Below are 15,652 nucleotides of genomic sequence, written 5' to 3' on the forward strand. Positions count from 1 at the left end.
GTAGTTTGCATTTTTGTATGATAACCCTTCTGGAGTCACAGCTAAATTAGATTTATCAGCTGTTAAAGATACCCTCCCCCATTGAAAAAACTAATTTTTGACGCAGGTGCCTATCTTGCTATTGGCCTTTGTTAAAGACATATTTGCATATTTGATTTTATTATGTTTGGTATCAAATTTTCCTACCATTTCCGCCAAATCATCTTTTTTCTTTTAATCCTGTGGCATCGGAGAGCATCAGAGATACAAAATACAAGCACTGCAATACTGGCATGACTCTAAGGATTCAGAAAAAGTATAATTTACCCATATTATCTCATTCTGAGGTGGTGATTTTCAACTTTATATCAGGCATGGCGTTTTTTCGAAGAAAGGTAGTTTTGCCAACCTCTGAGGTTTCCTTTGCTATTGGACTCTGACTTTAATTTATGCTCAACCATCTTCTGGGCTTTGTGATTTTGTAGTTTATTTTGCTATTGCTGGTCCTGTCAGTACTGTCTGACCACTTCTATTTGATCTGAGCTTCAGACAGTGACAAATGTATGCTTGTTTGTGCGACGCCAAAACAAGTGCTTAATCATAATTTCTTGTCCATGAAGTTGAGACCAGACCAGGGTCAAACCGGAAACCAAATCTGATCGGGCCAATGAGGGGCTATCAGAATTACTTTATGCCTGCCTCTCCTCACTCTCTCCAACATCGCTGGGATCAATGCCTTCGGGGGGAAAGCATACAGCAAGGCCTTCGGCCATTAGTGTGCCAGAGCATCCACTCCCAGCAGAGCATCGCTCTCGGTCAGGAAGAACCACTTTTACACAGTGTATCGTGTTGCGCGAGGCAAAGAGATCGACATGAGCTTTCCCGAAGCGCTGCCACACCCCCTCCACCACCTGTGGGTGAAGATGCCACTCCCAATGTGATAGTAGCCTGGTCCTACCAAACTCTCGTACATATTTCATAATGTACAGAGAGTCTGGCCACTAGTTAAAAACTATTGGATCTGCCCAGAGCCACTCTGGATCTGCCATAACCAATCGCTAACATTTGGTCGTAACGTATGTCATGCTCAAACTAGCGCACAACTTCAACATCATCGTTCTCAGCTACTCCCTCTGTTTGCTGATTGGACCTGCACATTTTTGGCCGGAGAAAACCTGTGAATATACCGCAGACCCAGACGACTTACTGAAGGGAAATGAAAATTGAGCGGAAGTACATAGGAGGGTAGTACATGACTGGTAGCCCCTCGTGAGCATATCTGCAGCCCTGTTCTGTTCTCCCAGAACATGAACCGCGCGGACTGAGAGGTGACACCTCGCCCATAACAGCAACCTTTTTGCCAGACCGCATAGCTGCGGGAAGCAAATGCCGCCTTGCCGATTGATATAGGCTACCGTCGCTGTATTGTCTGACCTCACCAATACATCACGCCCTGCGATTAGCCGGCGAAAATGCTTGAGTGCTAGATGCACTGTTAAAAGTTCCAGTGCATTAATGTGAGGCCGCTGCAGCTGCTCGCTCCATGTCCCTCAGACCACTCGCCCCTTGCACACCGCTCCCCAACCTAGGAGGGAGGCATCCGCCCTGCTGTGGGAAACTATTCCTCTGGGGCTGACTGGCCGATCTTGGCTGCTGCTGCTGTGGGTGCTGCCCATGCCCCACACAGGCGTAAGCCTTAGACGCCTGACCGGCAGTGGCCCTGCACGGCTTACATGGCAGAGTGGCCGGGCTACGGGCTGATGCTCCCTGGGGGGCGAGTTAGGCAGCCAGCGCCTCCTCCACCTTGGGCAAGTGGATCAGCCCCTGCTCCTCTGCCCCGTGCAGGATAAATGTTGTTTTATTCAGTCATTTGAGCAACATTAGGGTAAGTGTTGCTTTTTCCAGCCTATGTTTTCGATGGTAACCCATTGTCAGTCAATAGTGAAAGTAACTTCATATAACTGTCTTGTCGTTGACTGACTCCTTGGTGAAGTTAGTTTCACTTTGCCAATGAGTTCAAATAATAGACAAGTGCATATGCGTGAGGGCTATGCTAGGTTTTAGTAAAGCATGGTTTAAGAATGACTATTCCATACGGTCTCGCAAGCAGCCTCCTTCAAATGCGCCGTTGAATGCCAAAATACCAATGCATTTATTTGACATATCGCGCGTTGCGCCGTTAAAGGGAATGACAGATGTCATTCTCATTGGTTTCCACCAAGAGTGCATCGTCCGAGCTACTACGCGAGCTACTCTCGGAGGCCACGGACACCTGGTCATCATCATGAGACCCCAGAAAGCTCTGCAGCCAGCCTGACCGGCAAATTCGCCTCCCCCTGCTCAACCAGCAGCCACTCGCGCGAGTGACTCCCCTTGAGTGGTGGACTAGGAGGGGGGCCGTTGGCTTCCATCTCCTCAAGCAAGCTAGCCCGGAAGACGACAGTCTTCACCCCCAGTGCGAGCAGAATTGTGGGACCGCCAACTCTGTCCGGGCATGAGATATATCCAGACAGTTTATGCAAATGGAATGAACTGCCCACACCCCTGGACACACACCGCTTCATTTGGGCGGCCTCGGATTATTTGATTTGACAGAAAATGTTTATTATTCTCTCTTCCGTCTGTTGTTTCAGATCCTATTCTTCCGTTCTCAGACCAGTGGCAATAGACTTCGCTGAAGAATGAAAAAGGGCTTTCAGACATAACCTCCGGAGTATATGCGGAGGTTTGTCAAACGGAGGTCTGACCCTTCGGGTGATTCAGATAAGATGCTAACCTGCGGACCTTATACTGACTTATGTGTAAACGACATACACGCACATTACAGAATCTCTGTGTGGTAGTCGAGTGAGGAGTGGGGGCTTGCAGAGTTCGCAAGAGGCGTGTTATGACGCAGAATATATGCGGCCGCTGTCACAGCTGTTGTTTTTGTTTACAAAATCTATGCATTATGTAGGCTAAAGAAGAAAAATCTATTGTGCGTAGGCTAATACTTGAAGTAGTCACGTAAGAGCGGATAGGCCTACTTGAAGCTGACCTACAGTATTTGTATGTGTGCTTCAACATTTTTATCTGTTTTCAACGTTATGTAGCAGAATTACTTGGCTATGGAACCCAAATCTGATTTGCGTTGGAGGTGCATGCATGAACTTGTAGGCTTTATGGTACCAGCCAATTCAATAACTCAAGACTTCAAGGCCATCATATACAATGGTTTAAAACAGCAAACAAAATACTAACATAACGGTGAAGTGGTTTGTTTTTTCCTGGTTTATTTTTCCAAAAGCATCTCCCTTGTCCCAATGGCAGGTGCACCTGCTAACTACAGTCCATCAAACGTGTGCCTGCATTTCGTTGAGTAGCAGCCTAAATGATAATCTTCCATTCACATGCCTTTTGTGTGCTCCTGCAAACTAGTCAAATACTGTATGTGTCTATTGCATTTACGTAAGGAGCTTGGAATAAAGTTGGGTTTTCTTCTTTTCATTTTCTCTAGCTAGGTATTATTCATTCTCAAAAAATATCGGGCTCAGCAGTGAGGTCATGAGAAGGCTATCAATGAACAGAAAACCGACCGTGTTGGCTAACAATTTATTAAATCTTATATTATACTGTAATACCGTTATTGTCATCAATGACGTCGTTGTACTGCCTTTTCAGCGCTTTCTGCTTATGATGATTTGGTCTTTTAAATTCCTTTGGCCTTGCGATGCGGTTGTAGGCCTACATCAACGTGTCTCTTGCCGTTCCCTTCATGTATTCTATCACAACGCTGTCTGCCCTCATGTAGCTCCGTGATGTCTTCGTCTTTCCAGGTCGGAGATTTTCTGGACAGCATTATGCCACTCCATCATGGTCATGACCCTGGCATTTAAGTGCTCCAGCCACATGGACGCACAAAAGAAATGTCATTGACACGTCCTCACGTGGTGTGAATCTTAACCGCATGTTCTCCGCTTCGTTCAGACATAGCTCATTTACATAATGTGCGGAGGAAATACTAGGAGGGGAGCAGTAGAACAGCCGGCTAAGTTCGGACTTCCATATGGTCGTTTATGTTGTTCAGATATACGGCCCAACCGTTTAACATCCACAGAACCTCCGGTCTTACGCGTATGTCTGAAGGCCCTTAAAGACTGTTTGCCATTGGCCGTGCCGGCTAATATATAGCCGAGCAGTTTCGCGCCAATAGAACCTATTAGAGGACTTCAGTGGTCATCACGTGATCGAGGAGTGTATTCCCATTGATTAACGCTGAGTAGTTCGACTGATAGAGAACCATTCATTTTCATTTGAAGCACCAGGGTCAGTGTTTGTGGCCCTGCCCTGAGGCTTTTTAAGTTTCAGGTTTGACCATGGTCTGGTCTCAACCCTTCATGGACAAGAAGTTATGTTCATGCACCAGTTTTGGCCTCACACAAACAAGCATACATTTGTCACTGTCTGAAGCTCAGATCAAATAGAAGTGGTCAGACAGTGCTGACAGGACCAGCAATAGCAAAATAAACTACAAAATCACAAAGCCCAGAAGATGGTTGAGTATAAATTAAAGTCAGAGTCCAATAGCAAAGGAAACCTCAGAGGTTGGCAAAACTACCTTTCTTCAAAAAAACGCCATGCCTGATATAAAGCTGAAAATCATCCCCTCAGAATGAGATAATATGGGTAAATTATACATTTTCTGAATCCTTAGAGTCATGCCAGTATTGCAGTGTTTGTATTTTGTATCTCTGATGCTCCCCGATGCCACAGGATTAAAAGAAAAAAGATGATTTGGCCGAAATGGCAGGAAAATTTGTGTGATTAAAAGTTTGAAGAGCTCCAGGGTCGGCTGTATTTGTCCAAAGGTTCACAAAAGGACTTGAATGAAAGCTCAGATTGTCCTCTTTAACATGATACCAAACATAATAAAATCAAATATGCAAATATGTCTTTAACAAAGGCCAATAGCAAGATAGGCACCTGCGTCAAAAATGTGTTTTTTCAACGGGGGAGGGTATCTTTAACAGCTGATAACACTAATTTAGCTGTGACTCCAGAAGGGTTATCATACAAAAATGCAAACTACAGACATGTATCTTTTCAAAAAGTATAAGCAACCTTTGCCACCTTGAGTGGTACCGACATCTCATCTGGCCCATGGACTATATGCCTACCTGTAGTCCTATGGCATAGAGCACCAGAGTCGTAGCCTACATTCATTTACTATACGTATTTTTCATTTTAATGTTCTGTAACCCAAGCTTCAGGTTGCCTGTAGTCTTAGCCTTCCTAACAATGGCACCAGTGCCTTATTTTCAAGGACTTCATGATTAAAAACATTCACAACCTTTCAATGATAACAACTTTTGTTACAGGTATTGTTCATTCCCGCAATAGCACAAACAGCCTAATTTACATGCAATGTAATGTTAATTCTTAAACATAGCTTACTCTAGCCTATTAATTTTAAACTGGCTACTATAGCCTACACTAGGCTTCAGTTGCTGTCATAGTAAGCTATAATAGCTTGTAAGTGGCCAAATAAATTGCGATTAGTGATTGATGCAATTAATCTACGTTATAGCTAGCCTACTGCTTCATACAATAAGTAGCTATGTATGTCGGCAAGTCTGTCGATACAAGGGTAATTATGACAACGATAAAACATGTAGGCTACTGACCCTCTCAGCTGATTCAGCTACAGAACAGTTTGAGGTGTCATGCAAGCTGTGGCAATATGTCTTTCGTTAGCGATACTAATATGCGGTCTCGTCGCTTGACAGAGGAAGACGTTTGCTCCATTACTTTCATCTCGTCCTGACGGCTTCGTGCTAGTGTTACTTCATGAGGCCTTAAGGCTAATCTGCCGGGTACCAAGCTAATTCAACTCATCACATTGCAACGAAACATCACAATTACTCTTGATGTTAGGCTGCTTCTCATAGATATTACTGAATCTAATTTGGTACTTACATTTTCCGCATCACGCTCATTCACGGTTGGTAAAGGTGTTTTGGTCGACATTTTTTGGTTTTCGTCCGTCTATCAATGCAACACGCCGTGCAGCGGAGTCTCATAAGAGGCGATTTGCACACTACTACATCTCGGTATCCTTTAAGAACAGTCCGGTCATCAGCCTCTTTTCCGCAGCATGTTTCAGGTCCACATTTGAACCAGCCTGTAGCCTACGGTTCTTTCCAAGAAAACTAACCTTGGTGAGGAGACAAAATCCTTGGCTGTCAATGTCAACACCAGCACCGCTGATGAAATCTGCAGTATCAGAAGGTTAAGGGAGGGAGTGGTGATGGTGGGTTGAGGGGTGTGGGGAAAATTATTCTCATCCACGAGCTGTCCTCTGTGAAGTGGGCACATTCACGCGAATCTTGTTTTGTGATCCGTTTTGGCGAGTGTAGGCTATACACGAACTTGCTGCCACAAATATGAATTACAGTGGCTTTTGATTTTTTTTCTTTTCAGGCTATTTAGGTTAATCAAGTGAATGTCTTTGTCTCTATTAAGATGTTATTGGCAAGTCGGCCTAGGTTTGGTCAAGTTGTCACCTAACCGACTGTCATTGTGAAGGCTCCTTCAAAGAATCCTCCACAATTTTGTTGGAAGACGAATGTTTTTTTCTTGATGTAAGGCATAGCCTTAGGCTACATTGATTGAACACATTCACACACGCTTACCGAGGCAAACCTCCCCACCCTCTGCACTAAAATATTAATGTAGCCTATCTCTCAGGTCACCAACAGGTAGGCCTAGGCCTAGATCAGACTGGATTGGATTCACTAACATTTGGCTGCAATTGCAACAGCTGTATATGGAGTGCAAACAGACCTAAAGACAACCAACCAAGTCATATTGTTGATTTTTCAATTTGCTCAGTTCAACAAAGCAGGTCTGGGATACAGGCTCCATAAAGGCCGATGGTTCATTTTGGCCAACGGTGGGCAGTGTGTAAAATGACACCCTAAAAGATGTGCTTGTGGCTGCTGACAGTAGCAGATCTCATTGTTTGCATGCCTGCACCTCCCATTAGATATACAACCTGTAGTAGGCCTACTGGCTACCTACACTTCATGTCACCTAATGTTATTGGCTTACTAATACTGTTCCTCCTAACAGTTGTTGTCAATACAACCCAGATAGAAAAATCATATTGGCAGATATTGGCCGCTGGTAGTATGCCGCCGGTGGCGTGCCACTTGTGGTCTGCCTTTGGACCACCATCTCTTTAAATTTAACTTGTCATGAATATTAAGAAAAGTTATTAAAATTATATATGGAGTATAACTGAACAAATGAAAAAGATTTTAGACCAATAGTGGCAAAATAATATTGGGCAATTTTGTCTGCAAGCCGCCAGCGGACTGCCAGAGAACCGGTGAGCAAAATGTCAATGGACTGCCAGATCTGCCCCCAGTGGGAAAGCAATATCAACTGAACTATTTTCAAATAGAAACTGAAATTCCATGAAAAATGTTTTGAATGGGGAATGAGAAATCCTCTTTCTGCTTGTATTATCATTTCACCAGTGTTTCTGAGGCTAACACTCCACAATGTCTGCCTCCTGAACTTACATTCCCAGGATCAATTGACTGTTCTTTTTGTCACTCTCAAAACATTTTTGACCAGTTGAGATCTTATGAACACAGGTCTTAAAGACCTAAGAGCAATCCCAAAAAAAGCCATGTGTGCTTGAAGCTGAGCAAGGTAAATTCATATAATGTCCAATAACTCCTCCTGCAGGCCTTCTAGTATAGTCTATCTATATGCAAAATTTCAGCAAGTTTAAAGGCAGCCTAAAATACAAAATTGTAGCAACAGTTTAAAGGCAGCTCAGTGCATATCCATGAATTTTAAAATGTACCTGGCTCTGTGTTTAATTGTGTTATCACATTTGAAAAGCTGTTTTTATCCTGTTAGAAGGCTCATCACAATGACAGCGATGACAATGAAACCTCAAGGACAACCATAGCCTTTGATGAAACAGCCACTTTTGAGACACAATAGACTTCAAGATTATTTACACAGAAGTGAACACTAGATGGCAGAGTTTAATATTAAAATGAGATGAGAAAAACAAAGAGGGGAGGGAAACGGAGATGAGTGGGGTAGTGAGTGGTGTGCACTACATTGCACTTATCACATGTTTTATATTTTAATCTCTACTAGCTACTAACTGAAACTAATATTACATCTGCATTATACTGACAGGAGAGAGGATACTGATCAAAACAAGGGATAGGAGAGATATATGACAGTATCACAAGACTAATGATGTAGAAATAGTTCTCTGATTTACACACTCTTATATAGCTTACATCACATTTCTGTTCCAAACATTAATACAGTATACAACATGTATTTGAAGAGAAATTAAGGCACCAATATAAAACTTTTTACACATTTCTGGAGGAGGATGTCCCAGGATGCCCTGCATCAAGGTCCAGGGCAAGATCTTGAGGTTTTCGATATAAACAAATATCAAAATCAACAACCCCACCCCTCAAGAAAAAAGAAAGCACCCTTACACATACACACATAATGAGACAGTCATGCATTTCTATCAAAATAATGTAACATTACCTGAAATACTGTTTGAAAAGAGGTAGGCTGTAGAATCTATTTTATAAATAAACAAAACCTTTTGTTTCTGTGTTTGCATAAGTGCCAATCTAGGACAATGAAAACGGAAAGCAGATAATAACATGGTCAAAACAAAAGGGGAAAACATTGGCTGTTGGCAAGGATATGGGCATTGCTGGAATTCTACATCTGATCCACACAGATCACGCCTCGACAGGGCAGATCTTATCCAGTCAGCAGCAGGCACTCTATTCCCTGTCTTCTCATTTCTCATGATTTATGCAATAATTTGTCTTAGTTTGTTGATCAGACTTCCTGACTACTCATCAACATGCAGTTTAAAAAAAAAAAAAAAAAATGTTTGACACTTGCCACAAAACTTTTTATTATAGTGCCCAGCCCAATTAAGATTGCACAGACGTAAATACAGTTTATGTTTAGTATAACATTGTTACTATGTAGAACCAATGGGAATATCATGTTAAAGGAACCGTATGTAAGAAATGTAATTCAATTAATCATAAAATGGCCCTGATTTGTCACTAGACATTAGGAAATCATGCTAATTTCAAATACTTATATCACTAACAACAGTAGTCCGGCCAGGATATCGTCATTTAAAAAAGTGAAGTTGCAGCCCTCAACTGATGTTGATGTTTACATATTTGTGTTTTAGCTTGATCCACCCTCCACCTATCTAGTAATCACAAAGTCAGTAGTGTTTAGGCATATGGGTTGCCCGCTCTGCTCTAGTTACCACATCTGCGGTGTACACCGCTCTACAGTATTTTGAAAGTGACTGTAGTACCAGTTTTGGCCAAAATCCTACATACGGTTCCTTTAAAAGATGTTATAAATGTTTACATGTTCAATGTTCAATATTACTTCATAGTTTTCATTGGTTGACCTGTGTTCACATCCCCTCAGATAAGAGTCTAATGTGTGTTTTGCCTTGAGGTCATGGAACTGAAGACACCATCATTCAGGTATACCTTAAAAGGCAGAGCATGCATTCTCTTTCTGCTCCAACAAGTCAATAGAAGCCACTGGTATGCTAAACATTTTTGGAAAGTGAGAAAAGTAAGACACGACTGGAATCTGATCAGGGATAAAGGTCATCCAGTGTGCTGTCAACTATCCAACTGCTTAAAAAAAGAATTAATGTCTGGACCATCAGTTGGAATCTGGCCTTGCTAAGTCTGTCAGTCACATTCCCTCCCCTTCAGCATCTGGGATTTTTGGAAAGTGAAAAAATGTAAGAAGTTGCTCATCCAGCCTGAAATACAGGACAGATGTGAAGAGTAGGAACGAGGAAGAATGAGTGAGCAGAAGCCACGAGTAATGCTCAGATTTGGACAGAGTCCTGAAACATTGTTATCTGGCAGTTCCCCTACAGCCAATCATAGCACCCAAATGTTAATGTAGGCCTACATGTATTACTCTGACCTTATTTGTTAACATATTGAGCTTGCATGATTGTTTTAACCTAATGCAAGGATTTTTCTTTTCTGATATTACACATATATTAGAGCAGACCAGTTATTTCTCCCCAGGTCTCTGAAGGAATATTTTTCATTGGGGGCCAAGCAGTGAAGCCCCGTTGTGGTTCTACCTTTTCTTATTATTCTTTCTTTCGTCATGAGAGTCTATGGCAGCCCATAGAACCGTCTGGTAAAAAGTTGTGGGATTTGGCACACTGAATGGGGACAGTCCCATGACTAATTTCACCAAGTTTCATGTTGGCACCTCGAGAGCTCTTAGTGCCACCAACTGGTGAAAGTTGGACATGCGTTCACACAAGTAACTTTTGAACCGGTTGCCTGATTTTCAGAATTTAGGTATCCTTGGAATCTTTGGACCAAGCCGAGTTCAACACACCATATAACATCATTTTCTGCCATGATGGATTTTATGTCATATTGGATTTTAGCGAAAGTGAAACAATTTTCACATGTCAAAAATTTTGATCATCACCAAACTTTATACACTTGACCAATGTTCACACAAGTTGTGCTTTTTGTAGCCATACTCAAAACCGTTCTCCTGTAACAGCCAATTGAAATCGGCGGTATACCAAATGCGATATACATTTTTAGTACACAACTGTTAAGTCATTTGGAATCACTGACAAGGACTTTGTTTTTGAAGCCATCATGACACTACAGATTTTCAGCCTTTTGTTGGACAGTATATATAGTGGCTGTATTACTTCTGTATAACAGTAATGGAAAATGTCCAGATATCTCAAAATGAAAAAAAAAAAATCCTGCATCCAGATTGTTATGTAGGAGGATAGGGGAACAATATACCTTGCATGAAAAACTGAAGTATACCGGACCAGTAGTTTAAGTTATGTGAGTGGCCACAAATAGAGAGATGGACAATACAAACAGATTGCAGTACCCTCAGCTCCCCATCAGGGTAATACAAATTTAAATAGTGTAGCCGCTGTTAATGTAAATGACAATAGATTGTTTACAACATCGAACAACAGGGCCCTATGTTGCATTCATGCTGAGTTCTCCTTTAAGTGACATATTTAATGAAAATGCAAAGAGGCTTTACCCTTAGAGTGGTAAAATATTTTACAGCTGTGGCAAACACTAACTTATGAAAACTACCATTTCCCAAAAGTGTGTGAGTGTGTGTGGGTATCTGTGCATGATATGTAGTATTTGCCAGATGCAACAAGTCACATCATTCCATTTCAACTTTCTGGTTTCAAATCTAAGCCAAGCAGCTCTCACTTTTTCAACTCCCAAACAGCCATTCAGCATTTCTGTTCTACAGAAAACTGAAAATTAAAACTCATGAAATTTACTCTTTTGTGATCGCATATCTATTTTTACATTATTTTGTCTGATTGTCATCTGTCTGAGATGGAAAAGCAAGTGCAAAGCCCTTGACTATATCCCATGGCTATGTTCTCCCCATGTGATCCACATTCTCTCCACATGGACATGCAACAAGTTGGAAAGGCTGTGCCTGTGAATAAATCCACAATTAATCTCATGTCCATTGCAGTGGCAACTTAAATAGAGGAAGGGGAAGCTAGTTTTACAGAATTAAACAAATTAAGATGTGAAAATATGCGGTACAATACAGACAAAAAAGCTTTAGTGAAAACATTTAACATCATTTTCAACCATGACTATAATCAAAAGAATGCTTTTTAATGTGATATTGTAATATGTTTCTGGCTCTACAAATGCTTCCACATGCTTCCAAGTGGAACCCAAACTAGCTTCATACCCACAAGTTGCCACCTTACCAAAATTAGCCAATCACCATTGGGTGTTGTACTGTTCTGCTTGGACTGCATGCCACTGATGTTGAAATAGTTGACAGGGACCTCTATTGCAAGTCCAGATTCTTATGATGTTTTTGCCATATTCTGAGATGTGAATTAAGAAATCATAAGGAGTCATAAAGACTGTTGGCTCTGTCACTGAATCATGCGAATGCAGCAAAATCTAACAGTTTGATTTGAACTATCAATTATGCATCATTCAATACTGGATGCAACTGGCACTTCAATATGGACAGAACTTACAGAACTTTGTGAAACTAACCTTTGAATTAGGAAAACTAACACAAAGACCTCAGGAGGGAAAGTACTGGCATCTAATTACATCTTTAGTTGTAGATCACACAGGGATAAACACTACATTGACAAGTCAAATAAACTCCCATTGACTGTTGCATACATTGCATAGAATGAGATGTAAACCCAAGCCTAGAGAACAGCACTCTGCCATTATGTTAATAGATCATCAATATTTACACACATGTTAAATCTGATGAATCTTGAGAGCAAACAAATAACCTAAACATATCCATGAATCCTAAACTTAAACATCAAAAGTCATGAACCAACACAGAATTTGTAGAAAAACAATGGATTTATTAATTAGGGTTATTTTTCACAACACATGTCATTTAATAGATGGCAATACCATGGTTAATGTGAGAAATGTGAGAACATTTTAAATACAGAAATACAAGTGTGGCTTTTGCTATTTGGCATAGAAATCATACTGACAAAACTGATAGTTGTATGCGATCAATACTGTAGACTTCAACAGACAACTAGTAAAGAAAAACTCTCAGATTCTTCCACTTTTTCCATTCAGTGCCTGTTGCCCAGTAATCAGAATACAGCTCTCATGCAATAATCAACTTATAGGGACTAAATGTTAGCTAGGTAAGAGACTTGGAAGACTTGGATACAGAATTGATGAACAATCATACTGTTACACATATAGGTTAAGAGGTGAACGGAAGCATGGTTGTCTTGGTAGAGATCTTCTCTAGACTGGGTAAACCCAGCCCGATCTGCCGGCGATTTGATTTCGCCCTGCAGCTCAGGCTGGAAACCTCCACATTTTTCTATCCTACTTCCGTTACAAATCTGTGGGGACCAATCACAAACTGGCTTATCCACCTGGTGCATCTGGATTGTTGGTCTGATTGGTTGAAGGACTATCCAATTGGGCACAGTCATTTGAACTATGCCCGTTGATCACGCCTCTTGTGCAGTAGAAAATACAGAAAAGACTCCCCAGACTAATGTTCAACCTTAAAAAATTGAGCTTGATCTAGTGATTGCCAGGCTAGATCTTCTCCATGATACAAGGCACTTTTAATAGAAAAAAGGAAAATTGGCCTAGTCAGGGCCTAAAGCAAGTGGATTGCTATAATGTTTCCCACATGCGCTGTAAGCTTTCATTGTATAACCTTGTGTAGGTTAACATGTTTAGCGTTCTAATTCATTTCCTTTGCTTATGTCCATGATAAAAAAATAAGACCTAAACAGTGATCTAAAATTAGGACCCATGCTGAGGAATCACAATTTTCCTTTAACTTTACTTGTGTGAAAATCAGTAAAATCATGAAATCAATAAGGAGAAAGATAATAGCAGAAAAAATAAGTTTTTACACTCAGTGCTTGAGTAAATATAACCGAAAGTGCTTAAGGTGCCAAGGACCACTGAAGAGACTCTATTGATGGCATTTCTCTATCAATTATACAGTTTCATTATAATATGTTTTTTATTTAAAAAAAGCCAGGTTTATCAGAGAGAGATTTCATCAATTATTGGTTCAAGTTACACACTATACAATGCTTGTTAACATTCCACATGTTGCCATGACATGACATTTCTAACTATTATGCCCAATACTCCACATTAACAATGCAAATGTATGTTTTTGGAGTGTTTTGTTAACTACAGCACCTGGTTGCCTGTAACTTTCTAAATGCACTTTATAGAGGTTTGAGTCACTAATTATGACTGTTTTGAATGTCTGACTATATGTGACAAAAAAGTCACAAAAGGAGCAAATTACCACCACTCTGTGTAATGAGTTATTTTGCCCATAAAACGGAGAGCCTTTCCGATATATGGCACTGCCTTGTCAGTTTGCCACAAAGACTACTTATGAAACACTTCATAGAGAAATAAAAGCTTATTGAAGAAGCATCATACAAAAAGCTATACAGTCATTCACTGACACCATTAATGGACCCTCTGATCTCAGCTCCCTTGAGCATGTTTTTTTCCCTCTATTCCTGGTTATAACATTACATTTTTCCACAGTGCTTCAGTCTGACTCTTAAAGAGACCAGTCTTCATTATGTTACCCCTGCTACATGTACAAAATAAGGCATCATATCTAATGAAAGGGTATGAGTGTACAAGTTGAAAGTTTGGTAGATTGGTTTAGAATGCTTGGCTAAAATTGAAAGGCAATTTTACAAACATATTTTAGCATGTCAACTGTATCAATATCCTCCCTTTGTTTCCAAAAACTGAAATAAATTCTTCAATAATTTATTGTATATTATATTATATTATACAATATTGTATTTAAAACACTGTAATTCATGCAAGGTAAGGTGATGATAACAAAGCTACAGCTGATAAGGTGTTCTGGGAAGCTAAATTTTATTAAATCAACAACCTTACTTTGCCTGGGGCTACATAATAGATGTGCATGTTTCAATCCAATGATGGTTTTGTTTATTTCTCCCATTTCTCTCAGGTAATAAGGGACACTCTTCATTACAACTATACTTTGGCCTGTGATCATCATTTGGTTGTCAGTGCTGAAAAGAGTGTGTATAGAGCCAACAAATTCACTCCACACCTTACTCACACAAAAGCAAGCCATCTCTTCAGTCTTGTCATTGCTGCATTTGATAGCTATAATGTAGCATACTGTATATGTATACAAGTTGAAGCAGCATATGTCACCACTAGAAGGGGTAAGGCCCCACAACAATGGTGAGCCGTAGTAAGGAGCTGGAACGGTGGTTCATAGCCGTTTGGTAGGTAATCATTTCCAGGTCCAGAATCAGTTCAAGAGGTCCACTCAAGGACTTGGTCATGACCAGCATGGCACCAACATTGCTGATACGCTGAAAGTTAAGTTAGGAGAAGTTCACAAATCCATCCAGTTTTCTCAAGACATTCATACTACCAGACACAAAACATATGCCATTTTAAAAAACTGAGAATATGTTAGTTTATTTAATGTCAACCTAAGCAACACTGACAAAGGGGGAAAAAAGAGAGCAAGAGCGAGAGAGAATGAGATACAGTATGTTAGCTTTTAGCTTAAGGCAGTGAAGTGTTTAAATAATTAAATTAATTGCCTTAAATTGTCATTTTATAGGAGAATTCCGGCTTTTTTTTCCAGCAATTACAGCAAGGAACAAAATGATTACCCCTGGCATATATTGATTTAATGTTGATTTTCTCTTGGCCAATATGTTTGTTCTGACTAAAATTATACTGCCACATGGCTAAAGGTTGTAAGACAATGGCCACATTTACATGGACACTTCTATTCCGATTAGAAACTGAATAACGGCTCAATCGGAGATCTGGACTCTGGCTGGGCTCCTCTAAAATGTTGATATTGTTATCTGTTAACCATTTCTTGCCTTGTTTGGCTGTATGTTTTGGATCATTGTATGGTTTAATGATCTAATGCCGCCTATTGTAAATGTAATGTAAAGACTGTGCTGGTATGCTTGGATGAATGTCCTTAGGAATTTTAATCAGTCATTTGAATGTTATCGGGGTAAACATTG

General features: G+C 40.5%; 2 protein-coding genes across 2 annotated transcripts in view; both read right to left on the minus strand.

Annotated features, from left to right (window-relative positions):
* LOC143124039 (serine/threonine-protein kinase MARK1-like) overlaps positions 1-6,218 on the minus strand; it is a 42,847-nt gene extending 36,629 nt beyond the window's left edge. The window contains exon 1 of the mRNA XM_076285295.1: positions 5,935-6,218. Coding sequence (XP_076141410.1) covers positions 5,935-5,985 — 51 coding nt within the window. The 5' untranslated portion in view covers positions 5,986-6,218. The remainder of the gene's footprint in view (positions 1-5,934) is intronic.
* A 7,395-nt stretch (positions 6,219-13,613) lies between these two features.
* The window catches only part of efemp1 (EGF containing fibulin extracellular matrix protein 1), a 75,036-nt gene continuing 72,997 nt past the window's right edge, over positions 13,614-15,652 (minus strand). Inside the window, exon 11 of the mRNA XM_076285296.1 lies at positions 13,614-14,974. Within this exon, the coding sequence (XP_076141411.1) occupies positions 14,813-14,974 (162 nt within the window). The 3' untranslated portion in view covers positions 13,614-14,812. The remainder of the gene's footprint in view (positions 14,975-15,652) is intronic.

Source organism: Alosa pseudoharengus, unplaced genomic scaffold (genome assembly GCF_046254945.1).
Source record: "Alosa pseudoharengus isolate Yale_2024_CS ecotype anadromous, Long Island Sound unplaced genomic scaffold, YU_APseudo_1.1 YU_APseudo_1.1_scf_15, whole genome shotgun sequence".
NCBI lineage: Eukaryota > Metazoa > Chordata > Actinopteri > Clupeiformes > Clupeidae > Alosa > Alosa pseudoharengus.